General features: G+C 38.2%; 2 protein-coding genes across 3 annotated transcripts in view; both read left to right on the top strand.

Annotated features, from left to right (window-relative positions):
• The window catches only part of CD2AP (CD2 associated protein), an 87,759-nt gene extending 76,466 nt beyond the window's left edge, over window positions 1-11,293 (top strand). For both annotated transcript variants that reach the window (XM_065681778.1, XM_065681777.1), the window contains 5 exons: window positions 4,701-4,816; window positions 5,718-5,804; window positions 6,414-6,598; window positions 7,730-7,793; window positions 8,968-11,293. In XM_065681778.1, coding sequence (XP_065537850.1) covers window positions 4,701-4,816; window positions 5,718-5,804; window positions 6,414-6,598; window positions 7,730-7,793; window positions 8,968-9,009 — 494 coding nt within the window. In that variant the 3' untranslated portion in view covers window positions 9,010-11,293. The remainder of the gene's footprint in view (window positions 1-4,700; window positions 4,817-5,717; window positions 5,805-6,413; window positions 6,599-7,729; window positions 7,794-8,967) is intronic.
• A 2,574-nt stretch (window positions 11,294-13,867) lies between these two features.
• On the top strand, window positions 13,868-24,244 carry ADGRF4 (adhesion G protein-coupled receptor F4). Its single transcript, XM_065679208.1, has 9 exons — window positions 13,868-13,981; window positions 16,647-16,748; window positions 17,634-17,670; window positions 17,810-17,970; window positions 18,633-18,923; window positions 19,288-20,652; window positions 21,380-21,421; window positions 21,509-21,568; window positions 23,282-24,244. The coding sequence occupies exons 2-9, from the start codon at window positions 16,671-16,673 to the stop codon at window positions 23,285-23,287; spliced, it is 2,040 nt and encodes a 679-aa protein (XP_065535280.1). The 5' UTR covers window positions 13,868-13,981; window positions 16,647-16,670; the 3' UTR covers window positions 23,288-24,244.
• Window positions 24,245-26,184: the final 1,940 nt, after the last annotated feature.

Here is a 26,184-nt window from a genome sequence, read left to right as displayed (position 1 = left end):
CAGATCTAGAAAAAAAATAAATCTATGAATTCTGATTTGCTAACGTAAGATATTACAGGCTTATGGAGAAATTCAGTATTTTGATACCTAGATGGGGCAGGGGACAGGGGTGCATAACAAGAAAGTGGGAGAGGTTTGTTCAAGGGTCCTTGTTTGGTGCAAAGCAGCAAAAGAGGCTCAGGCAGTCCATGCAGGGATGCAGCACTGACAGTGTCAAGAAGCTGCTTTTTACAGAAAACTTCAAAAATTCTATTACACAAAACTGCCCCTGTTTAAAACACTCTGTCTGAGGCACCTGTAGTTTTACTGCTCTTATGAAAAGAGACTAGTCCAAACTCCTGCCAGTAAAACGTAATGCTTGTGTCTCTGTATGCATTCTGCTGCTAAAGATGTGAATATTCCATGCAGCAGCTGTGTAAAGTTCCAAAGATATTGAGTCCTTAGATAAAGTTCAAGATTGCTTAATCTTACAAGAACTAGGATAGATATTAAAACATGGGGGAAAATGTATGGCAACTGTATTACCAGTCTATTCCCTCCACACCCCCCTTTAGGCCGAGATCCTGAAGTGAATGAATCTTTGGAAAATAAATCTCTTTTTCTTTTTTTTTAATTTTTTTTTTTTTTTTAATTTTCAGGGTGGGGTTTTTTTTTTTTTTTTTCAGCTTATTTGGCTAATGAAGTGTAGTGTAGGTTGAACCACTTTCAATTTAGCCGGAGGAGCTGATGTACCTATTCTGTATCTATAGGAAAATAAAACACGCACCCCACACCAAAATTAGGCACTCAGCCATCAGATAAGGACAAATATTCAAAACCTTTCAGAAATATTGATAATGTTTAACTAACTCCTCTTGAAGCTTTATTTGAAAAGTTGCATAAATGTTTCTCTGTTCAATTAGAATGAAAGTACTGTAAAAGACTAAAGCTGTGCTACTGGCATGCTGAACATGTAAAGCAATTCTGTTTCTTCTACAAATGTTTCTTTTTCCTGCTTTGTAAAATAGATTTTTTGTTCAGAATCTTTTTCTAGACATTCCTCTCCTTGACTTTTCTTTCCAGATTTTGTTTCCTATCCTGTTTGCCATGTTTCCCTTCTTACGTGTCAGGAAATTACCCTACCCTTCTCCATTTTGGTAAGATAACAATCTATAAGGAAATCCAAACGCTTTATGCCATACACATAGCCTCTTCTTAACTTTGTAAGCATAGTTTTCAGTTGCAATGATTTATAGTACAATTTTTGGTTTTCAGTTTAAAATGCCTTTTTTGTTGTTTGTTTGTTTGTTTGTTTGAATGCCTATTTTCCTTAGCTGTTACAGAAGTTACTTTAAGTATGCTTTTCAATTAGGAACTTGTGGGGATAAAATAAGAAAGAAAAGCTTTACAGTCCAGCTGTTGATAAGACAAACCTAATGTTTATAGGGAAATGCGTTCAATAGCACTTCTGGTGTATGCAGGTTGAATGGCTTTATCTTTCTGTACACACAAATTATGCTCTTAAGAAATCTTTCAGCACTGAATCCACCAATGTTGACTATTTAGTATCATGAGCCTTGAAAAACAGTATTCTTGAAAATTACGTTGTTAAGCACTTGCTTAATTGTAGCAAATACCTTACTATAGCTTGACTGCAAATTTAAATATTCTAAAGCTTATATCTGTCCCCTAATTTTTTTGAGTGCAATCTCAACAAGATGAGTAATAGGAAAAAGAACTGCCATCTTCTCTTACTTTGCAGAGTAATTGAAGATCTTGTCTTCTAAAATATTGGATATGTTTTATTTCTATCATAAGTTTTTAAACCCCAGCCACATCAGTTATTGGAACCACAATTTCTTTAGACACCCCTTCAGCTTTGCTTCTTTTTGTGGAGATTTTTGTTAAGCCAAACTGCTTTGAATATGTGTGAAGCATTCACAAATCTTAACAAAACCTCCCACCTAATTGTGTTTGTTAAAGCTCCTAACAGTTCTGTTATGGATCAGTGTTAAGCTTGCAGAAGAGAAATTTCTAATAGTCTGTCCTAAGTAACCATTTAAACTTAGCTCATCTTCCTAGAAAGGTGCTTCTGCTCAGCCTCAAAATATTTTTGACTGAAATTAATCCCCAGGTGTATGGTATTGCTCTTTTGGACCATGGTGGGATTTCCTTTGACAATTACTCACAGGCTGTCCATAAGAAAGTGAACTGATAAATCACTTTTACTGATTGAAATGGGTGTAAATTATAAGCTTTCAGTGGGTTTTGTCAGTATTTCTATTGGGTTTCAGTGGGGCCAAGCTTTCTCCTAAAATAACAAAGAATGCTGTTTAAAAAGAAAGACAAGCCCCTTAAATCCACAAACAAAACCACCACCAAACCCACAAGCCCTAATCCCCACCAGCCTGTTTTTTTCTTTCTTATGCCAAAGCAACAAAATGGAAAGGTAAAAAGGAAAATGCAAGTTCAGTTAGAATTCGCTCTGGCTGTAATGGGGTGGTAATATTTTAAAGTTGAGCAATTGTCTCAGGTGCCGTAACAATTTCCTTTAGAAGCTCTTACAGATAACAAATGCAAACCCTGATTTTAGTGTCATCCCACTATCTATATTTAAATCGTATCCAATTGGAGACTGTAGAAGTCTTTATCTTCAAGCCTTGTAAAATTCTGTGGTTTTGTTTTTTGGATGTTTTTTTTTTTTTTTTTCAGAAGTGCATGTTATTCTTAATATGTTCTTAATATTCTTAACATGCCTGATGTTTACTTTGTTCATGGAGGCAGGGCTGGCATTACTATCATAATAGCAACTACACTTACAATTCTTATGTAAATGTAATGCCAAATGATTTGCCATTTCTGCAGGATGACAACAGGAGGGTTGCTTACAGGCCAGAATTACTGAGGTGGGGGAAAAGGCACATTTCCTGCCTTCTTGTTAACATTTCAATAGTAACTAACTAATGTAAATCCTGTTGTATGTTTTGGCATGGGTTAGTGCTGTGGGATTACTGATGATTGAGTAAAGAACATGAAAATATACCCCTTGGTCACTATTGCTTGGCTTCTAATAAGTTAAATATTTTTGGCTCAGGCTACAACAGAAATATCTTCATAGCTATTTCTCACTCATCCTCTTTGTCCGTCAGCTGCTTGCCACTCATTCACTCTTCTATTACTTCCTTCATTTTCCTTCCCTGCTTTTTTTTTTTAATTGCAAATATGAGTGCATGTTTACAAAAGACTGTCTTTACATTCTCTCCAGTACGATTAAAAAGCAGCAAAACTGATTGTTAGCTGATAGTGTTATAAATGCTTGCACTTCAATAAGGCATCAGATGACAAAGTAGGTATGTTCAGGGACATACAAAAGGTATGAATATGTTAAGGACTTCAAGGATAGTATGGCAGAGTAGAAGACATAAAATCAGTTAAAACATTCAGTGGAATACTTAGCTCCTACAGTTATAAATACAGCTTTAACAATGCGTGATTAAAACTTGGATTAATCAGATGATTTTAAATCATCCAAACACTGAAGTGATATGAATGATCTGGCTCAGTGTTCTTAGGGCTGCTTCTTTTTTTTTTTTTTCACTTACCTGACCTCTTGCTATAGCTTCAAAATAAATGTGAAAATAGAGAAAGAGGTGTCTTAGCTTCTATTTGATAAATCATAATGTCCTGAAAAATAAAGGGTCATCAAAAAAACCCAACCCCAAGACAAAACCCAAACCCTTCAATGTCAGTTTTGATGCCCATAGTAAATGTTGCATGGCATTGTAGGTAAACATTTAGAGTCTCTAGAACAATCTAATGAATTTGTGTTTTAAAATGATATATAATAACATTAATCTTGATGCTTAAATAAAAACCCTATCTCATTACAAAACTGCTGGCAGGTAAGTGTTATTTTTGTGGAGAAACAGTTAAGAAGTCCAGTTAACTAGATGAAGTACTTCTGTTGTTAAGTAGGTGTGTTCTATTCTTCCTATTAATAGTTTTTTTCCTAATGTTTCCTCTTCCCATATAACATAAAAACCTTCTGCTGATGTAAGAGAGATTTTACCTGGAGCTATGAGCATAGAGAGACTAACGAGCAAAGAGCTCTCTATGTTTTAATACAGTATGAGAATGGAGTTTGGACATATTATGAAATTTATGGAGTCATGTATTTTCTTTAGACTAAGTACTGAATGTAGAAGAACTATCCTGCACAGGATTATTTGCTGTTCATGTCTTGTTAACTTACTTTCACCAACGTGTGAACATATACTTTACCATGTTGCTTTTATTTTTGTCTTAGCCAAAACTTGGATTTTCATGCTTCTCATGCAAGTTTAGCGACAAGAACATATGCTCTCTTAAATAGTTGACTACAGCATCTCTCAAACAGTCATATTTTTCTGCACGTATTTGTTAGGTCTGTTTTCTGCTGCCATGTTACTACAGCATTTTTCTGTCAGAACATGAATTTGAACTTTTTCTCAAGGGAATTGTTTTCAAGGGGGAAGATATGGTTTCGAGATATGTCAGTCATGTAGTTGTTTTGTATGGCTCCTGTTGAGTATGCTGAATCAATTAGTAAGAATATTTGAAACAATTCTGATTGTCTTGAAATTCAGATTTTTTTTTTTTTTAATTAAGAAACAAAAGGATAAAGAAGAACTCCACAAAACCGTCTGGTCTTGATGTTGGTCTGTATTTTCATCTTTTTCTAGATCTGCTAAGCTTTGATGATGTAATAGCTACCTCAGATAATCTATCACACCCTACCGCAAACCGACCCAAGATGCCTGGTAGGAGGCTACCTTCACGGTTCAATTGCAGTAGTCCTGTGAGTATAATGGGTGGGTTTTCCTAGTAGTGAACTAAAAACTAACTTCGCAGGCAACAGGACTGCACTGGGAAAGTCATCTGAACCATTTGCCTGAGTGAAAAATGAGGTTCAGTTCCTATAGATTTTGTCTACAGGAATATATCCATCCTCAGGAGGGAGGTGTACCAAAGAGAAACAATGTGGCTGTGTTGCAGCTAAGGAGTTTTTCCTGTTCTGTGGGGTATTGCTGTAGTTAAGTACTCAGTTCTTTTAGCATCACAGATGATGAAACAGGTGTTTTGTGTGCACACAGATCTGAAAGTACCTTCAGTGCCTTACAAGCCTAACAATGTATAGTCTTTGGCCGCAACAAATTTGTAATTTAATGTTGTAATGTGGGACTTATCTTCTCATGTGCTAAGATGCGAGATTGTCAGACCATGAGAACCAGGTGGTGCAGAGTCCTTGAAATCAGTTTGTCATGGGATGTTATATAGTTCAGTCATGCCACTTAATTAACCTTGTTAATGTTTTACGGAAGTACCTACAGACTCACAAAAAGCATCAGGGACTTAAGTACTGCAGAGATGATTGGAAACCTGCCCAAGATTCCTATGTTAGATTTAAATTCAGCCGAATGAATATTGCAGGGAAGGAAAGTGCTGACTTTCAGGGCAAGAAGACTTTGATAGTCTAGCAACTTAAGTCTGGTTTTATTTTGGAGGGGGATTTTTTGTTGGGCTTTTTGTTTTGGGTGGTTTTATGTTGTTTGTGGAGTTTGTTTGCTTTTAAACTGTTGCATCTTTAGAAACATCTGACAGGTTTTTTGTTTTTTGTTTTTTGTTTTTTGGGTTTTTTTTTTATTTACTTTTTTTAAAATGTCTGAAAACCTTTTCATTTTTTATGAATGGTTTACCAGGCAAGTCAAAATGTGAGTCCAGAAAAAAATTTGAAGGTCCCGAAAGAAGAAGAAAGTGCCAAACCAAAGCCAGTTGAAACAAAAAAGGTATGATACCAAGGAGCTAGAGAAGTACCAGGCAACTGGGTGTTCTGTTCATCTTGCTTGTATTTCCAGTTTAGATTGATGCAACTATCTAAATACAAATGGTTTTCTTAAAATGCAAGTGAGTCATATCATTTAAAGTTCATAATAGAAATTTTAGTATAAAGCTCATTTATAATTAAAGTACATCAGATCTTATGAGAATGATTGTATAGAATACCATGAAACTATGGTGGTATTTCTCAAATAAGCTTTATGGCAGCTCAGCCTTTATTCTCGTGACAGACAGAACAACTGGGCAGATAAGAAAGGTGCACAAAATAATGTTCATAATGAACTAATGGGCTCCATTAAAACATAGAGTGTTTGTAAGCATAAAGAACTGCAGTGTGGCTACAGGAACCTTAGGGAAATGCTTAATAGGGAGCTGTATAAAATAACTCTCCTACACTACAGTAGCCCATTGGAACTGGACATTCTTTTTTACCTTTTGGGCAGAAAATTAGGGAAATTTGTGCACACGTAGCTCCCATACCAGTACAACCTGTACACTGTAAGTGTTCAGTTCATAAAGATTTCAGTTCTTAGCCTTCTACTGATTTATGTTTTCAGCCATCTGCATTCAGTTCACCACCTCCATCTTCATCTCAGAGACCAAGTTCTGCTATACTCAGCTTTTTTCCTGGAGACATACAACTTAAAGGAGAAACAGATGATGAAAAAAATTCTGTGGAAGAGCTCAGGACTCAGATTAATGAGTTGATGGGTTTAGTAGATGCACTGAGGAAAGAACATGGGTAAATATTTTCTTCTTAATCTGGAAAGGGATATATAGAAATCTAAACGTCTTTAATGCCAAACTTCTTCATAACAAAAAGCTATTCCGTATTAATGTTAATTCAGAACTTCTTTCTTTAGAAGTTGATCCAAGTAAATATCCTAAATAAGTACAAATTTGATGTCAAAGTCTTCTTGGAATTTGCATACATTTTTGCCTTCCTACTTTGTGCTCCTGCATTAATTACAGCTTTTTGAAAATATTTCTTAAACAGTAGTACTTTCACTGTAAAGAAAAGTAGATAATTTTCATGGTATAAAACAAAAGTACATGTGCTGGCCTTATGTAACACTGTGCATAAGTAATTGCAGTATTGACATGACTGGTAGTAGGGAATGATATTACTGAGCTTTTCTGTCTTGTGATCATGGCAGCCTCAACATGTTTGTGTGTGTGTTGGGTTATGTTTGTAGAATAAAAATGTAATTGGTGTTTGAGAAAACAGCAAAGACCAATCTGGAGGAAATTTTCCCTTTTCTGATTTTAGTTTTACAACACAGGCATTAATTTTGTTATTGAAATGATAACTAGTGCTAACCAGCCAGCTTTTAGAGATACATACCTCTTTAGAGGTTATAAAACCAAGGATCAGTTGGTCTCTAAAGCAAACTAGTAAATTATGTGTTCTGGATTTTCTTCAGTGACTTGATGATAATTCTTAGCACTTTCTTGACTGAATATAGTTATGAAGTAAAACATTGTAGGAATTTTTAAGGACCTTCTCTCCCAAAGAAGTTCTGTTCATTGTGTGGAAGTTGTCAGGCTATTTTAGCTTAAATTCAGTTCTCCAAGTAAAATGACAATACAAATTTTTAAGTAGCCTACTTAAAATTATGATTATAAATTAAGGATAGGTGCATAGTGATAGGCAAGAAGTGTTGAGAGTTGGTGGAAGCTTGTGGTCCAATAGATCGGAGTACTCGTTCATTCGTGGGCATGTACTTATATGTAGGTTTTATTTATAAGATGAAGCATCAGAGAATTGTTTGATTTTTACAAGTGGAATTCATACAAGGCCTGTGCTTCCTGTTCTCAGTAATGTGAAAGTTTTTCCCCCCTCTAATTGTATTTCTGTTGCCTTTACTGTTAGGAGAGAACTGGAAAAACTAAAGAAGGATTTGGAAGAAGAGAAGCAGTTGCGAAGTATTCTGGAGGTAATGTTAGCAATTTGGGGAGTGGGGTGGGAAAAGAGATTTAGAAGTAGGTAGGCAGTGTTCTTGGAATTTGGTTCACAGGACAGTCTTAACCAGCCTGCTCAATATGTTTGTATTGCTGTGTTAGTGTGTGGTTGAATGAATGCATCATGAGCCAGTTGGATGTATCCAGGAGATTCATAGTTCATTTTAGTTCAGCTTTCTTTATCTGGAAAATTATTTGTGACAATATGTGTATAGGTGTTGCGATGCGAGTTCAGTTTACTGTTGCTAGATTTTGCCCTTTGCTAGAAATATGTCCAACTGGACATGTTCCAAAAGAGAAGATTAATACAATACTTTTGTTTTGTAGAATTGAAGGGCAAATTAAGTTTATGTAATAAAAGAAAAACAGGGCAAAATTAAACTTTACTGATTTTTTTTTTTATGAACTATTTAACTATTAAGTGGGTTTGTCAAAAGAACAGAATGCATCTGAAAAATGTCTTTATGAATGAACACCACTCCTCTCAATTATTTGATGAAGAAGGCTACCTGCATTGCAATATGATGCCATTAAGTAGTTAGTAGAATGAGCTCATTGTAGAAAACTAGTTCAGTTTGGTAAAAAAAGGCATTTTATTTGTGAAATAGTACTTCCTGTTGACTGCAAAGTTACTTTCTAAACTTGCCGAAGAACTCCTGCTGAGTCTTCTTTTTAATGCATCTATAAAGTAATTGATGAAGTTGCCTTAAATACACACTGGGAATGGAAAAGAGGCAGCTTCTACGTATCCTCTAAATCTGTTTGAAGAAATACAAATTAATCATGGCATGGTATTTTCATGAAGGCTGCTTTAGGAGATTAGTCTGAGGTGATGATGCTGCAATACATGGGGTTATGTCAAGTGATTCCACAACCCAGCTTTGACTGGTATATTCAGAGTGACTTTATCTGATGAGATGAACCGGAACTATAGGTAAACTTTTAATGATTTTAAATTCTTGTCTATTTAGAAATATAATAATATAAAATCAGCTGTGAATATCAACCTGTCAAATATATCTGTGTTACAATTTTATTTGCTTAAGTGTCCTTGGAATGTAAAGGTTGTAATTTTATTGAAAGCTCTGAAAACCTTAGATTATTATTACTTTAATATGTCTCTCTCTTTTCAAAATGTCCATTTTTCAGCTTGAAATAGAAAAACTGAAGAAAGCAATGACGTCTACATGAGACAGCTATGGACTCAATGTTTTTAACTAACCAGGATTTCAAAGCTGAACACAAGGAGAACTGACTCTTATTTCATAATATTGAATGCTGATGTTTTATAGTCTTCAAGAAAAAAACATAGTGAGAAAAGGAATATAATCTTTTATTCAGAGAGATTAAGAAAACAAAGAAGAATAATGGTGTAATTTTTTTGCCAATATAAAAGAGGCCTTATTTCTTACTGTGCTGGAATTGCAGACCTTATTTTTTGGTTTGCTTGAAAATACTACTGAATCTGTATAGACAGGAGAGGGAATTCTTAATAGATTTTTATTGAATACCTGTAGCTTAATTTTTAAAGAGATCTATGCGATAAATAGGGTGTTCTATCTTTACAACTAATCTGTAAAATAGTCTATTGGAAGGGGTTGAATAACTGTATTGTAATTGTAGTCACTACTTCTCCCCTACACGCAAAAGGGAATATATGATGTTTGTATAATTTTGGCAGTCTTACCCAGGGTTATGCTGTTGTGCCTGTCTGCAGTGAGAATATAAATAATATGCTGATATGCTGAGTAATGAAATAGGAATTAATGCAATTAAGCAGGTGAAACTCCTATGCATTTCAGTAAGAATGAATGATATAATCTGAATAGTTTAACAGAACGTTTTGTAACTTGCACTATTGGATTAAAAAGGGATTTAGAACTGAATCATGAAGTTATGACAAAACTAACTTTTAAAATCATAAAAATGTGAGAAATACAGAAACAAGGCTAGAATCCAGTCTTAACTCAACCTGTTGTGCCTAAAATATTGCAGCATACAGCATGAAAGTTAACCTTAAGTTATGTCTGTGCTTCTGTATGTCTAAACTGAAGTCATCAGTCTTTCTAGTGGTTAAATATGTATCATGATCTGTTTTTACAGTAGTCAGGTTTTGTTTATAATATGTCTCCAAATAAATCCCTTTGGAACTTTGATACTCAAAATGTCTCAATATTTATATATTTATGCTATAAACTTTCGCCGTATATTGTGTACCTCTAAATTTAATAACATTGTATTTTAATGAGTGACTGGAACAATTGCTTTGACAGCATTGTGCTAGTGTCCAAGACAGTGTCTTTCATGTTTTATGCAAAACTTTTGAAATCTTGTGGATTGCCGTTAACTTTAACCCCTGAGTTTACCACAGTGCACCAGAACAATATGGGAAAAAAAAGAAAAAGGTGATGAAGGACAATAATGTTTATTGCTGCATTCATTTCATTAAAGAATAAAAAACCATACAGCTTTAGAAAGCCAGTCAAATGCATTACTTTGGTTAATAATCACCTTATCTCCTTTTGTTCTACTAGAATTTGAAGGACAAAAACATGCCACATAGTTCGACAAATTCACCAGTAAGAGAAGTAATTATGTTTCTATTAATGGGAATAGTCATAAATATAGTAATTATTTAGCATGTCATGTGACATGGAAGTATTATTACTTGAGAGTGTATTTTTCCATGGTTGATGCATCCTAAAATGCAGACATCAAAAAGGCAATTGAATGATGTTTGTGAGTTACTAATATAAATTATTCTTAAAAATTTGATTCATATACTATGCAGGTATTAAGTAATATTTGCTAGTCACACTGCTAATAAGCTGATTCAATATTAATGCTTTCAACTTTTAATTGCAGCAGTGCATCATAAATGAAGACTTGAGCCAGATCTTTTTATATTGAGGAATAATGTGCAGCAGTAATGTTTCTTGTCAGACACTAAACCCTAGAATTCATGCCTCTAAGTCAAGTGATGAAAAGCAAGAATTGGGCCTAATGGAATAGACATTTCTGTTACACAAGCTCTTCACTGTGATTGATTAGAGCGTGAAATAAATCTTGGAATGGATTGCTCTACAGAAATTGTGTCTGTGTGTAAGCTTCTAGCAGACAAACAGAGCAAGACAATCAGTTAAAACAATAAATGAAAGATGTTTGTTATTTAATGGCCTTTGTTAGCTAGAGCAATAAATGACCAAAGTGCAATGACTTGATTTAATAAAACCCTCCTTAAAAGTCGCTGCTATGAGTATTTTTAGCCATAAGGAAGTTGCTCTCATATATGTCTGTCTTTTCTTCTGCTAGTGTTATGTACGAGAGTGGAGGGGTAAAGGGTAATGGTTTTGAAGACATTCCACAGGACAAGTTCCTATAAGCAGTATGCTTCACTGACTTGTTTTCCGGTGCTGTAAAATAATGCATGCTATCCAAACTCAGCAAATAAAATCAGTTTATAAACCTGTTGAAATGTCTGCTCAGTTCTGTTCAGGAATCTTTCTTATGCTGTTAAATTCTTTGCAGGAGTTTGGGGGGTAGAATCAAAATGTATTATGATTTATATAGTCCCCCTTTGAGACTTTCAGTTTTAATTTATTCACTGGAGTGCTTTGGTTCTTTACTGTCAGGATGGCTTAGGATCATGGCATGCTTACTGGTTTTCTTTACAAGTGTAACTGGGAATCTTAACATCTTAGTTAACTCGGTAAACTATCTCTTTATTCCTTTTTTACTTATTTTCCATTGTTGGTCTTACTGAACTACCCTTACTCTGCATCTTCAGAGCCTGTTTTTAAGATCATTTCCACTGACTAACAGGGATAAATGCATGTTTGATTCACTTCTTAAATATGTGGGGAAGAACTGAAGACTCTTAGGCATATTTAAAAGGAGTATGAGTGAAGGAAATGAAAAATGAAGAATAGAACAATGGAGCATCTATAAACTGCAAGGTTTTTATTCAATCTTTATAACATTCCCTAAAAAGTTTTTGTTTGCATATAAAGTACTTTTTTTTTTTTGTTTTTGCTTTTGGGGAGAAAAACAATCCCCATCCTACAGGTCTACTTATTTCTTTCTAAACAGTCACCACGCAGATAACATTTTTTTCATTAATATTGCTTCAGGGGAATGAAGTTCCTGATGGAAACCTGTAGCACATATAGCAAGATTTGATTATAAGCTGTGTAGCAAAGTAGCTGTTAAACTTGCAAATAAATACCTCATATTCATTAAAGTCATAAATTAGCAGGAGTCTGTTAATGCTTTTCAAAGGAAATGATAAAATCATTCACACCTGCCTTACTTTAAGCTGCTACTAAAATTATCTGGGACATTCCTGCTTGCTGAGTGCTTTCTCAGAGCAGTGACAAAGCAGCTGGTCATATATCTTGGGTAATTGGATTTTGCAAGAGCTGAGAAGGCACACCACTCCTTTTGGGTGCCCAGGCAGATAACCTACCACCTTAACCATTGCAAGCTGCCTCTACAGCTTGTAAGGTATGAGACTGCTGCTGCTGGGTTCAGGCTTTAGAGTATGCTTCTTGCTTGTTGGAAGTCATGGTTTGAATCTCTTTCTAAGCCCACTGGGGAGCACAGATTCACACCTCTTCTTTCTGGGATGCTCTGAGTGTTGAAGCATGCCAGCCTTCATGTCCTTCAGGGAACTGTTGCTTAGGTTGAGGAGTTGTTTCAGAATAGAGGGGTATTCGGTCTTGCCATTGTAGCAAAGGTTCAGGGACTGTGTAGAAGCACAAACCTAGGTGTTTGGGGAAGAAGCCTTTTAAACAGGTATCCATACCTTGACATGATCTGGTCTTTCAGCCTTCTTAAAAAATTACTAAGGTACCACCTTTTAATTCATCTCTCCCCAGTACTGTTTCAAGCGCAGATCATATATCTTTTCCAGGTTGTGTTGGCTGTGCCTAATTGTGCTTAATTCCTACTTGATACCAATGTGCGATGCAGAAAAATTTCTTGGTTCTGGCTGTATCAAGACAGAGCAGTAAATATCTGCATTTGGACTGACAGTGGAGACCTACCTTGTGTCTGAGGACTGGTGGGAGTTATATCAGGAAATCCTGTAAGCTCATGACAAACGCGTTGCAGAACTGTGGAAAGATTAGTGACTAAAGCTCTTCCAAAGCAGCCCTATGAGTTAGAGAGAATGTTCAGAATTGCTCTTCTGTTAGGATAAACAATTTGCTGTAAATTCCTGGTAATTGAAAATGTGCCTATTAGAGGTGAGTCGGTATTAAGCAAGCTGACAGCAAACATAGCGCAAGGTTCAGCAGACAGATCTCTCCCCTTTTAATGGGTGCAGCCCCTAAACAAAATTACTTGCTCATTGAGATTTTTAGCTGGGCAAAATATTGTCAGTAATGTCATCTTTGGCTTATGAAGGGTAATATGTTAACTTGACCAGATTTTGATAATGGATTTTTTTTTTGGCCTTTAGAAGGAAAGGGACTTTTTATGAGAACAAGTAGTGACACGGCAAGGGGGAATGGCTTTAAACTGGAAGAGGAGATATTTAAATTAGGCATTAGGAAGTTCTTTACTGTGAGGGTGGTGAGGCACTTGAATAGGTTGCTCAGAGAAGCTGTGGCTGCTCCATCCTTGGAGGTATTAGAGTCCAGGTTGGATGGGGCTTGGAGCAACCAGGTCTAGTAGAAGGTGTCCCTTCCTCAGTGGCAGGAGGATTGGAACTAGATGGTTCCTTTCAACCCAAACCATTCTGTGATTCTATGATCTGTTAAATACAGAAGAGTAGAAGGTGTGGCCTCCACCAGGAGGAAGGGTACAAACCACACAGATATGATTAATCTGTGTGGACTCCTGGCAAAGACAGTGATTTGGCAGCTTTGTGGGTGTGTTTGTAACTTGTTTTGTCATTTTGCAGTGCAATACTTTATTGTCATATGAAGGTTCCTCAGTGTTAATCCAGTTGGGCAAGAAAAGAAGTAGGCTGGTGCCCAAGGTTATTTCTTCATGGGAAAATTAAATGAATCAGAGCACCCAAGCAATGCTGGGTAAGACCGTGAGAGTGAGGCTGGAGCACGATGGCAATGGATGAATGGTTAGATGCTTGCAGGGGATATCTTGAGGATCTCTGGCTGTGTTAATTTTGCTTACAGCAGAACCCAGACTTCTCAAAACAGTGAGTACTATCCCAAAACAACATTCTTCCAGAACAGCTTGAAATATATCGGTGCTCTGTGAAATTGATTTATTCATAATGTAAAACGTACTTAATTACTTAGGTTGTATTTACATTTATTTTTCCAGTTCTATATTCTTTTGTCTGTGGAAATAATTAGCTATCTTAATTATCCTCTGATCCTTTTGCTTGTCATTTTGTAACTGGTCTCCAACCACAGTGTTGTCACTTTTAAGAAAATGTGGAATTTTTTTTGTAGCTAAAGTTACTGTAAAGATCACTCTCCTCTCAGAACTGTGAATTAAACTGGGAATTAAAGACAAGAAAGTGCTTAAGGTAGAGAAAAAGGAGGGATTTTTGTGGTGTGATACAAACCACTGATTTTAAACTGACAGAAGTCCTGGAGCAAGGTCTCCGAATTTCAGGCTGTGATATGTTAATCAACATTAGGATTGCTTTTCAAATACATGATCTTTTTACTAATTTTTTACTGGCTTATTGGGCTCTTCCCTCTCTCCTCACCGCTGCCTAGCTGCACTGCCTCACTCCTCACTCTTTCACTCTTGTTGAGGGCTTTGCCCCCCTGGGGGACTGTGACCAAATGAAATGAGCTGGGGAAGGAGGATGGGCAGCTGGTGACAGTCTCCGGAATTGAGTGGAAGATATGTGAGGGAATGGAAGTGTTCTCTTCCTAGAAAGTCCCTTCCATGTGAGAGGGTTTTGACAACTTAGTTGCTTATGTGCCTGTGTCCTGATAGAACAAAAATCTCTGGGAGAGAGGAGTAATGTGTTTACAGCTTTTTTGAAAAGGGAGACATCAATGGCAGTAGTTTATGATTAGAGGGAGGATGATCTATATATAATATATATATAGTACTGTGATTGGATGTTTTGGAGGGAGAGAAATAGCTGTATATGCTTCCACATGGCCTTATGTCAGTAAATCCATTTTTTTTCTTCCCTGAAGTAACAGTGACTTGCTGCTGTAATACTTGTTTTGCTCTAAGTTTCTGTTGCTGTGCTGTAGTTACCTTGGCATGTTCTTGTAGTGGTGAGGCCAAGTGGTTTCCACAATGAGTCAAGCAGCATAACTGGGCGAGATCAGTGTTTTACTGGTAACATGGGCCAGTAACTCGGTGAGCCTTAAATACCTTTAGTTGTCCCAGATTTCTACCTCATGTAAAGGTAACAGCCCTAGGTGGAGTTGCATCAGTGATTAAATACAGATTGAATATGTATTAATGATGAAACATGATGAGCTCAAGGATTCCCAGCTGTGAAATGGGATTAGGGCTACGAGCACACAGTAAACATTTAATGGCTGCGGAAACTGGAAAATAATTTGATACAACCCTTTGCTTCAAACCTGTAGGTGATTCCCAGCCACCTCCTGTTCTTAAGCAATATTGATCCGAGTCTTTCAGTTCACTTCTTATCCACTTCATTTCCTTAGAAGAACTAATGTTTGCTACCTTAAACCCAGAAAATGCTTTTACTAATTCCAGTTGAATTCAAGAGGTTGGCACAAGGCTCTCCTTTAGAGCTAGCAGAGAAATTTAGCACATTGATCTAGCTCTTCCCTTTATGATCTTTTCATAAATAATAAACCTGCCGATCTAAAAATACAGTAAGGAGAGCAGATGTCACAGATGAAGGGCAGCCAGCTGTGAGCCTGTCCCTTTCATGCTGTCAGATACTGAGAGCTTGGAGTTTCCTGGTTAGGAAAACACATCTTTGCTCTGTCAGTGCAGGGCCACCTGTATTTCAGCATCATCTCTGCTGATCACTATGTATTAAGGGGAAAAATTCACTGGCTCTTGTCAAGGCATGGTGATGCGATGAGCCTTTTCATGTGTGCATTTCCTGAAATCCATCCACTGTCCTGCTTTGACACTTTGCATTTGTTTCTTGCTTTAGTGTTTTAGCTCACTATTTTTTATTTTTACTTTTGCTTTTATTTTTATTTTTATTTGTTTTTTTTAAGTACGCGACTTAATCTATTTCTGAATCCCAGAAGCTGTTATGCTTACCTTGGACATGTATAGCATCTAATAATCAGATTTGATGTGACACGTTATTTTTCCCTCATTCCCTTTACTGGATTGTCTTCCTGAAGCAAATATACCTCAAAAAGTTGCTTCCCAGGATATTAAGCTTTAACTGAGGACCATGGGAAAATTGATGGTGGGAGTGGAAGCCTGAATCCTCCTGCAGAGCAAATAACACTTTATTTCAGCCTGGTCCTTCTTTCTCAGATTTTGATATCTGAGCCCCCAGGGCTCCAGCTTTCCTACCTCATATGGCTGCTTTCATCAGGAAGTGCTTGAGGAGAGTAGCAGTGTTGAACCCAGTAGAGGGAGGCTGTCTTAAATGACTTCAAAATGGCCCTGCGGTTTGAATGGCTATAATAAGCTCTCCGTCTCGCAGTAATGCAAGTAAATTATTAATGCAGCAACTTCCAGTGTTAGATTTTCTTTTTCAATAAAAGTTTCACAAATTATTCTCAGTAAAAAAATTAATAAATGATAAATGTCTGAAAATCGCCTTGCCAGCTGAGTAAGGGCAGTCTTTGTGATGGGTTTTGGTGCTTTATTACTAACAACCAGACTGTGTTCAAAATTGAAAACAGAGATATCTAAGCCTCTTTAACATATCTTTCTTCCAGGGACAAAGCAGTAAATGTGAGGTGATGGATGTGCACGTAGCCCGCTGCCTGCTCCTCTGGGCTGTGCACTTCTTCCCAGCTGCATCACACACTGCTCTCAGGGTAAGCTTCATTAGACCTGGTGGGTCAAAACCCCATTCAGCCTGGTCTTGAACACTGCCAAGGATGGGGCAGCCACAGCTTCTCTGGGCACCCTGTGCCAGTGCCTCACCACCCTCACAGGGAAGAATTTCTTCTTTATATCTAATCTAATTTTCCCCTCTTTCAGTATAAAACCATTCCCCTTTGTCCTGCTACTACAGGAGAAAATGCTTTGAGGTAGTCAATATGTTCAATATGCCAAACAACTTCCAGCACAACTCTTGTAATGTTAGAAATCTGCTATTCAGCCTGCTCTCTACCCAATAATAACAGTGTGATTCCCAAGCATTGCATAGCCAGGCTTTGTTTCTAGACTGGCAAGGTTTGGCTGGTTGTAGACAGTAGATGATTTGAGCAAGCAGTGATGGGACCTGTTCTGGATTGTGCCTGGCTGTATGACACACAGTCCCAGTAAGTGGTCCTGCCTGTATGTGCATTTGTAGAACTGTATGTTATGGCAAGAGTCACATAGATTGCATATTCTCACCAAAAGTCACATTCTTATTAATAGGAGAAATAACTGGAGAACTTAAGCCTAATACAGGCTTTCTGATGGAGGAATAACTGCTGGAGGCATGTGTGATCCCGTCCACTAGCCAAGTATGTCACTTCACAGTAGAAGAGTGCAACTGAAAGCTTAATATATAGAGACAAACTGTTAGTAGAGTTGTCAGTTGGTCTGTATGAGCAAAGGGCCATGAGCTCTGCATTCTGGACCTTGAAAAGACTTCTGAACCCCAAAAGGACTATTTTGCCCTTGGAAACATCTTTCTGGCTAGTGCCAGTGGGTCATCTTTTACATATTTATTTTAACATTCAATCTTCATTCTACTTCTTACTTTTCAGGTTCTCAGTAAAGAATCAAAGACTGCTAATCAGCAAGGTACAGTGAATAGCTATGTGTCTTTCTTAGCTGTTTGTGAGATATTATCAGTTATCAATACTTTATGCCAGTGATATCTCATAGACCATGATATGCTGTCTTACACTTTATAACAACATCTGCTTGATTTGTTTTTCAGAAGACTGTATAAATCTTATTCCCTGCAAAGATAATGGAGCTATTTGTATTCAGCCTTGTTCTCCCTCCTTCCATGGGGAGACAAGCTTTGTCTGTGAAGATAGAAGGTGGCAAATGTTCACAGATGCCTGTGCAAACCTGGACGTTCAGTCCCTTTTTCAGGTTAGGTAACTGTTATGCATCTACTTTGGCCTATGCTCTTAATTTCTTGCAAAGATAGCCTCTCCCTCTATACACTGTCAGCCCTAAGCAAAGGGAAGAAGGGGGGAATGCTAAAACACAGATTACTTTGATAAGAAGCTTTGACTTCATCTTAAATCAAGAAATAGGAAATAAATTTGGGAAACTCTTGTGTGAAAACATAATTCAGAAGTGAAGTTGCCTTGTTCACTTGGCTAATGTTCCTCACGGGGATCTAAACCAAGGAAATGATACGCTAGGATAAACCTGAGAAGAGAGCAATGCTAACACCTGTAATAATCATATGATTCATGGTAAATTCTCCTCAACAACAAAATAAAGATCTTTATTCAAGTCACTTCAAGACTGAGGCACTGCATTTAGTCCTTGCGCCTTCCTTCATGTGTGTTGTACAAGACATTCTTCTCAGGTGAGCTTTGTCTCTGGGTGGGTTTCAGGCCACCTGGCATGGTCATTGCATACCCCAGCACTGTACCTCTTACCTGGCTGTTGAAATGAGCAAAATAAATGTACAAATATTTAGGTGCTAGTAAGAAAGCACCTCATGTTTAGCTACAAAATAAATATAGCTTCATTTTCACTCTGTTCATTAATTTTCCTCAAATTTATTTTCCTCCCTCCAGAGGATTTCTCTGCGTGATCTCCTTCCAAGCTCTGGAGGACATGTTAGTGTTGCAGGAGGACATCTTCCTTTTGTAGGGAAAGGAAAGCCAGTGCATGGGAAGCCTGGAGATGCAGGAAAATATTTTGGTTCTGACGACCTTGGGAATAGTAACTGCCAAGCTGATTTTTCATGCATCATCCCAGATATCTTGTCTTCACCAGCCATTCCAGGAAATATTGCTGACATAGTGGAATTGCTGAAGAAGATTTCCCTGCTCTTATCAGTGAATGTTGACAGAGGAAAAATGAAGGTATTTACTTTTATGGTCTTTCAGGAGGTGTTTCTGAGCTTGCCAGAGCATCCATGCAGTGTTTTGTCTTTACACTCAATATCCACTGAAGTGGTGGCTGCAAGTCACATGAAGATCACCTGCTTTATACTTGCTTCTCCAAGCATCTTTTGAACTATGATATGAACAGAATAGGACAATTTTGCTAGTGTTTAAGCCAATGAGATATTTCAGTTTGACTAGGATGGACCATTGTCGAAGAAAATTATTCCCTTTATAAGAATAACTTTGAATTAGAGGAGCCTTTCTGGAGACTCTGTAAGTAGAATAGTAAATTGTTTATTTTAACACAAAAAATAACTAATTTTTTCCTTGTTTGTTTCAGAGCTACAGCAGGATAGCAAACCATATTTTGAACAGCTCCGTCATTTCCAACTGGGCTTTTGTAAAGGACAGAAATGCCAGTTCAATATTACTGGACTCGGTGAATTTATTTGCTGGGAAACTTCTTCTACGGAATGGGTCAGAGAGCATACAGGAACGCTTCATCTCTACAAAAGGCTACAGTGTACATAAAAATACTTCAGGAAAGAGCTTTCATTTTTCTATGGAGTTTAATACCACAGCCAATATCACTGGGCACGTGGTCATTCCAGAAGAAGAGCTTTTGAAGTTACCCAAGACTTCCAAGGCCATCAGCATTGCATTTCCAACACTTGGAGCCATCATAGAAACCAACCGGTTGGACCATATTTCTGTGAATGGAATGGTGTTATCGGTGTCTCTGCCAGAAGAGCTCCGGCACGTTTTGCTCATCTTTGAAAAGGTGAATAAACTGGAGAACGTCAAGGCTCAGTGTGTAGGGTGGCACTCTACTGAAAGGAGATGGGATAACAGGGCATGCAAAATGAAGTCTGACAACATCAGCAGTGTTGTTTGCATCTGCAACCATCACCATCGAACATTCAAATCCTTCTCCATTTTGATGTCCCCCACCATGCTGCGAAATGCAGTGCTGGATTACATTACACGGGTAGGGTTAGGCCTTTCTATTTTCAGCTTGGTTCTCTGCCTTATCATCGAGACTGTCGTCTGGCATCATGTAACAAAAACTGAAATAACTTACATGCGCCATTTTTGTTTGATCAACATTGCTACATCACTTCTCGTTGCCGATGTTTTGTTCATCTTGGCTGCTATTGTGCACAATACAGCACTAAACTACAAGCTGTGCGTAGCAGCCACTTTTTTCCTTCACTTTTTTTATCTTGCCTTGTTTTTTTGGATGTTTACCCTTGGCCTCTTGATTCTCTATGGATTATTACTAATTTTTTTTAAGATAACAAGATCTGCATTCATAGCTACAGCATTCTTTATTGGATACGGATGTCCCTTGGTCATATCTATCCTCACTGTTGCTATTACTGAACCAAAAAATGGGTATTTAAGGAGTGGAGCCTGCTGGCTCAACTGGTATGAGACAAAAGCCCTTTTGGCCTTTGTTGTACCTGCTCTGAGTATCATTGTTGTGAATGTGATGGTGGTGGTAGTGGTTGTGGTGAAGACTGGGCGATCCCCTGTTGGAGGAGGCTGCAAGTCACAAGATTTGAGCAGCATGATCCGAATTAGCAAAAATGTTGCCCTTCTGACACCTCTTCTGGGTCTTACCTGGGGGTTTGGATTAGCAACGATTGTCGACAGTCGCTCTCTGGCATTCCACGTTACGTTTGCGCTACTGAATGCTTTCCAGGTAAACTCTCTGAGACTGGGAATAGTGTTGGGATTTAGTTACTAGCTGGGCTTAAACCATAAGTGTGTGTCTAGATTTTGAGCCTGGGAAAAGGTAGCAGGTCAAAATGGGGCTGGCAGCATGCATTGTGCATGTAAAACAAGATCTAAGCTTTCCTTTTGACTCAACTATTTCACATGGTGTGTGCACTAGGCATGCTGCATTGGCAGAGTAAACTCAGATGGGTAATGGAACAAACTAGTTAGTGTGAAATGTGATGAGGAATTAAGACTATGAATTCATGTTAAGCATAAAATACACTGGTTAATGTCCAGTAACTGCAAAGATGTCTCATCCTTCTCAATTAACCAGTATGAAGAAAATTCTCACTGGCATTGAAGATAGTTTTGGTTAACTTATCAGTATAAACATCCACTGTTACCTAATGTGCTGTTGTATACCCAGCCTGCCTTAGCTCTTCTTAGCTAACACTGCTACTGAGTGGGTTGAGAAAGTCCTGGTATGTAACCCATCAGTCCAGTTCCTAATGAGAATTAGCACGGGTTAGATATCCATTCCTGACATTCCCAGAGAGCCTGTGTGACCTGGGTGGATAAACTCATTTTGCACATTGTTGTTGTCTAAGTCAGTGGTGAAATCAATATCTGTATAAAGTAGGATCTAGAAGCATTTAAGGAACATCACGTGGTCATGCTGGTTTTGTTAACCGCTTTTGCAATTTTTTCAGGGATTCTTCATCCTCTTGTTTGGGACACTTCTGGACAGAAAGGTACTTGGGTCACTTCAGCCCTTATTCTGGATTATTTTCTACACTCTGAGAAACTGTTGCCTTTAACGTGTGTTTTAAAATCTACAGACGAGAGAAGCCTTGAGGATGAGCTGCCTTTCATCAAGGCGGAAGTGTAGTTTAGCAAAGGTAAAGACTTTTCTTTTGTTCTTTCCCCTTAATATTGTAATTTACCAAGTTGTCTTCTGATTTGTACGCAGAAAGAAAGGAACCAGCCACTAAATCTTACCTACTTTCTCATTTTTCTAAGGCAAGTGCTTGATGAAGGAAATAGAGGTACCTAGCTGAATACGAGCTTAGGGTGGAAAGCACTCAGAACCCAGCCAGTGTGTTTAGTGCTAGTCAGTGTTGTGTACTCATAAGAGCTTGAGGTGTTTATAAATATCAATGTAATGTATTGAAAGCAGATGTTTAAACCTTAAGAAAATAAACTGTTTCAGCAGCCTCCTAGGAAAATACAGGCAGAACTGGTGTGTTGGTATCACTGAATGTGTCCTACCTCTACTGGAAAACTTTCATCTGCTGTTAGATTCCTTTTGGTACCAGCTGGCACTGGCTTTAACAGTTTTTTTTATGCTATGCTTACACAAGGGAATCCCTTTTAGCTGTCTACGAAGAATCGCCTGCAGTGATCCTGCTGTCTGCCAAAAAAACCTGTCAGTTCAGTTTGGAGTTTGGAAAAATTATTTACTTGCTTTTCTTCAGACTATTAGTTCTGATTTTAGTACTGAAAGCTGCAAAGTGTCTTTCAGTTTCAGTATATACCCTGTTTGTGGGCTTTAAGGGTAAAAATAGGGGGGTTAAGGAAACTATACCTCCCTTCTGCTGTCAGCATTGCCTAGTGTGCTTTGGGTCATCTGGCTCAAGAGAAGCTGCCTGTTTGTGCAGCTTCTGATCCTCTGCATCTTTCCTCTTGAATTTGGTTTTCAGCTTCATCCAGCACTGCTGTTGCAAGGTAAGTTTAAATGCAGTGCAGAAAGTCCTCTCTTTAAGAAAACCAGCCAACCAAAAAAACCCAAGTAACAAAACAAACCCCCAAACCCAGTAACAAACAAAAAGACCAGCCCCCAGATTTCTGCTAAAAAACTGTTTTGTACCTAACAGAGGAAAAAGAGAAAGGAAATGCTTGCAACTGCTCCATATTTAATAAACTGAGATTGCAAGTCCTGCTTTTACCGATCCAGGATCCAAATAGCTGTGAAGATGTTTCACATCTTACTAGGCTTTAGGTGAGGACTGACAGTTCGAAAGTTCAAATTCTCTCAAGTCACCACCAATTTAATATTCAGGAAACAGCAGCAGGAAATTTCACTAATCCCATGACTCAGCAATGTTTGCTTAGAGTATGTACTGATCTCACTGGGCAAAACCTGCATGTGCCTAAGAACTTGAATCAATGTTGTTGCTCACCTGGGTGGAAGAGGCCATATGTAGGTGTTTACCATTGCATAACAGAGAGGAGGAAAATGTTAGTCATCCAGTTTTGCGAACTTGGATGTTAATAAGGAATTTGACTCATGACAGCTGGGAAAGTTTGTCACACCTGAAATGACTGCTAAAAACACAAAATGAAAATATCTGGTTTTGGAGAGCTTCAGAATGGGAGTGTGTATCTGGGGGCTTAATGGTGATTATGTAAAACATATAGAAGGGTTATGCAGACTCTTGCTTCAGGGTTCCTAGTTTCTCCAGACACATAAAAGCCTTTCTTCTGGATCAGATCTTAAGATTACCTTCTAATGGCATTTCTTGCAAGACCCTGAGGCACCTCCCGTTTGAAATGAAGCCTCCATTTTCATGGATGATATGTCTAATATGACCTGCTGATTTCTTTTCCCCTAGTCCTAGCAGTGGACAGTTGTCTTCAGTGGATTTGACCAGTAGGAGAAAAAAGGAGCACTTCTTACACAAAGATCCTGGTTTGAGATGAGCTGAAGTGGCTGACCAGCTCGGAGCATGGACAGCACTGTCTTGGAGCACAACCACAGGAAGCATCATGAAAACCAGAAGAGAAAAGGCTCTGACCTTGCTGTCAGGAGCAGGAAACCATCAGTGTTGCTGCAGTGCTTGGAGGAAACATGCTGATACATAAAGGATGTTTCTTACCTTCTTGAAAACTGCTATGAGGAGAGTTTGTCCTCATTTGCAATTTCAGTGCTTCATTTCTGTTTTTCCCACGTCAGTGCAGCAAGGAGCTGTTCTAAAATGATTTCATTTTTTATGTGATGTACCGATGTTAAGTGTTATCTAGCTGGTTTTGGCTGTCTTTAATGAAAAGTGATTCTATTAGGTGTCACTGTTTTCATAATTTCCATTTGTCCCCGCAGACTGATGGACAATGTAATTCTATTTCTGCATTACAGCTGTTCTCTCCACCTCAGTATTTATTCTCTCCATCTCAGTACTTGTCTGTCAGAGGATTTGTAAAAAGCCTCTTTTTTGTTAGGACAGAATTTTCATTCCCTTTCCAGTCCTGCAAGACAATGACAGAGATAAACAAGAAAGAGCACTCTGCAAATAATTAGCTTCCCTAATGATAAAGCTTCCCTCTTTAGATGTGGGGAAGCAAGCTTTGAGTATGCTTCAGAGTTGAATCAAGAGGCTGAAGATCTTGCTTGTACTGTGCAGTGTGCGAACAAAGGAAATGGTTCATCCATGTGAGGTGGTATATCTAGTTCCGTTAGAAAATCAGTCCATGGTCTGAGAAACCCTTCGTTAATGAAAGCTGTGATAGAAATGCTATTGCCTCTTGTCAGGACGATTCAGTACTTACGATGGAAATAAAGTTGAAATTTTGTCACTGTTTCTAGTAAGTGGTCCTTATCCTCCTCTAACAAAAAAAGTAGATAAATGCCCTTTAATATTAGCTGGTATTACTCAAGTCAGACATCACTTACCCCTCTGTGGCTTCGCATAAGTTAGAAATGTAGAAGATTTAATCAAAATAATACTGTTTAGTGTCATGCTGAGGGAGAAAAGTACCTTGGCAAATGAAGTGAGGGATGTGGGGCAGGTGGATATGTACTATGGAAAAACCCACAGTCAGCTGTTCTGGGAGAAGCAGGGTCTGTGGTGGGATGATCTGGGCCATGAGACAGTTCTTGTCCTTAGGAACGTCTTCCTTCCTCCTGTCTTCCTCCCCTATTTCTTTCCTCATAGACTGTAGCCTTTTTGCGAGAGACTATTCCTGCTCCTTTCATACAGCACATTTGTACATTGGAGAGCTTTGATCAGATAGAGAGAAATGGGGCTTGTATGCTTCTGTAACAAATTTTAAAAGACCATTACCCCAAAGTCTGCTTCTTCGTGTTGAGCAGCATCTTCTGTGCTTCAGCTTCCTTCTTGAAGTGCTGAGAGCAGTTCTTTCTTTCCTTTCCTTCCCCCTCCCTTTAAAAAGATACATCTATCTTGGAGCTGTCTCTGTTAAACCCTTTCCAGCATCAGTAGCATCTCCAACTTCCTGCATGACCTTTTTCAATGTAGTATCACAGCTATGTGCCTCTTGTGCTGCGGGTGGCGGTGGGGGAGGGTGGTTGTTTCACTGCAGTATTGTAAACCTGATTTATGAACTGGCTACTGCATTTTAAAGAATGGTTCAGACTGGCACAGGATGTGTGGTGTGAGGTGAAGATGTCGGTCAGTGTTTAGTGTGTGCCTTTTGCAGCCGTGAACTTTGTCCAGGTACCTCTGTAATCTCTGAAGGAAGGGGACAGTGTTGTGTAGTTTGCAGCACGGAGAAAACAACTGTTCTGCACCTGAATTTGCTGCAATGTATTTTAAAATAGCCCCCTTTTCCACCACTTTCAGTCCCACATTTAATTTGCTTGTTATTAACTTCTTCTTTGTTAGTTTTACTGTTACCAATGAAACTTTAATAATGAAATGTTGGGATTTCTTTCTTCATAGCACCTCAGCCTAACACCTTACTCTTCTCTCCTGTGTACACACGTGTGTTGAACTGCAGTACTTTACTGTGCATCTGTAGACAGTCTTGGATGAGGCTTTCCATATTATACACACCCTCTCCAAAATACCAGGAAATTCAGTAGGAGTCTTGCCCAGAAATCTTTCATCTGCAGTTTGCTGAGAATGCATCCAAGCCATTTATCAAAGCATTTGAAGTATAGCGCTTATTTTCAGAAGCTGGCACACAACACCATGTTTCACCCAGTGTTTTGCGATCATTTAAGCCTCAGAATAACTGAGGGCTTACAGAGAACCAGTTAATGGTATGTGATTTGGATGAGCACTGAAGCATTATTTTTAATACCCCAAAATTAAATTGACCTGGAGCATTTAATGAATAAATGTTTTTGAGGGGTGAAACCTGTTGTGAACTGGTATTTCTCTAAATGCTGTGGGCTGATGGCCCAGTTCTTATTGCAGCTAGCAAAAAACCTGAAGAAAATCACTGGAGTTAGAATTCTGCCAGTTTTCCAAATTATCAGTGTAACAACAGCTTAATGTCAGTGTTGAATGTGTCAGACCTCTTTATGTGCAGGAGCTTGTTCCGCTCTCCCTGCCAAAGTGGTCAGACTTGAAAATCCATAGTGCTCTTCTTCACAAGGTGTCACAATTAATAGGATGACCCGTGTTTTTTCTGCAGGCTTACAGCATTGCTTATGTGGCCAAGCAAGCAGAGGTGTCAGCTCCTTGGCCAGGCAGGTAAAATTGAACTTTTTTTGTGTCAGGGTTGACACTGAAACAAGTTACTTGGCAGAACGTTAATTTACCTCAAATCCTGC

The sequence above is a fragment of the Lathamus discolor genome, chromosome 5, assembly GCF_037157495.1.
Source record: "Lathamus discolor isolate bLatDis1 chromosome 5, bLatDis1.hap1, whole genome shotgun sequence".
NCBI classification, from domain to species: Eukaryota; Metazoa; Chordata; class Aves; order Psittaciformes; family Psittacidae; genus Lathamus; species Lathamus discolor.
The sequence above is the reverse complement of the archived record's forward strand: the minus strand, read 5'-3'. Positions and strand labels throughout refer to the sequence as shown.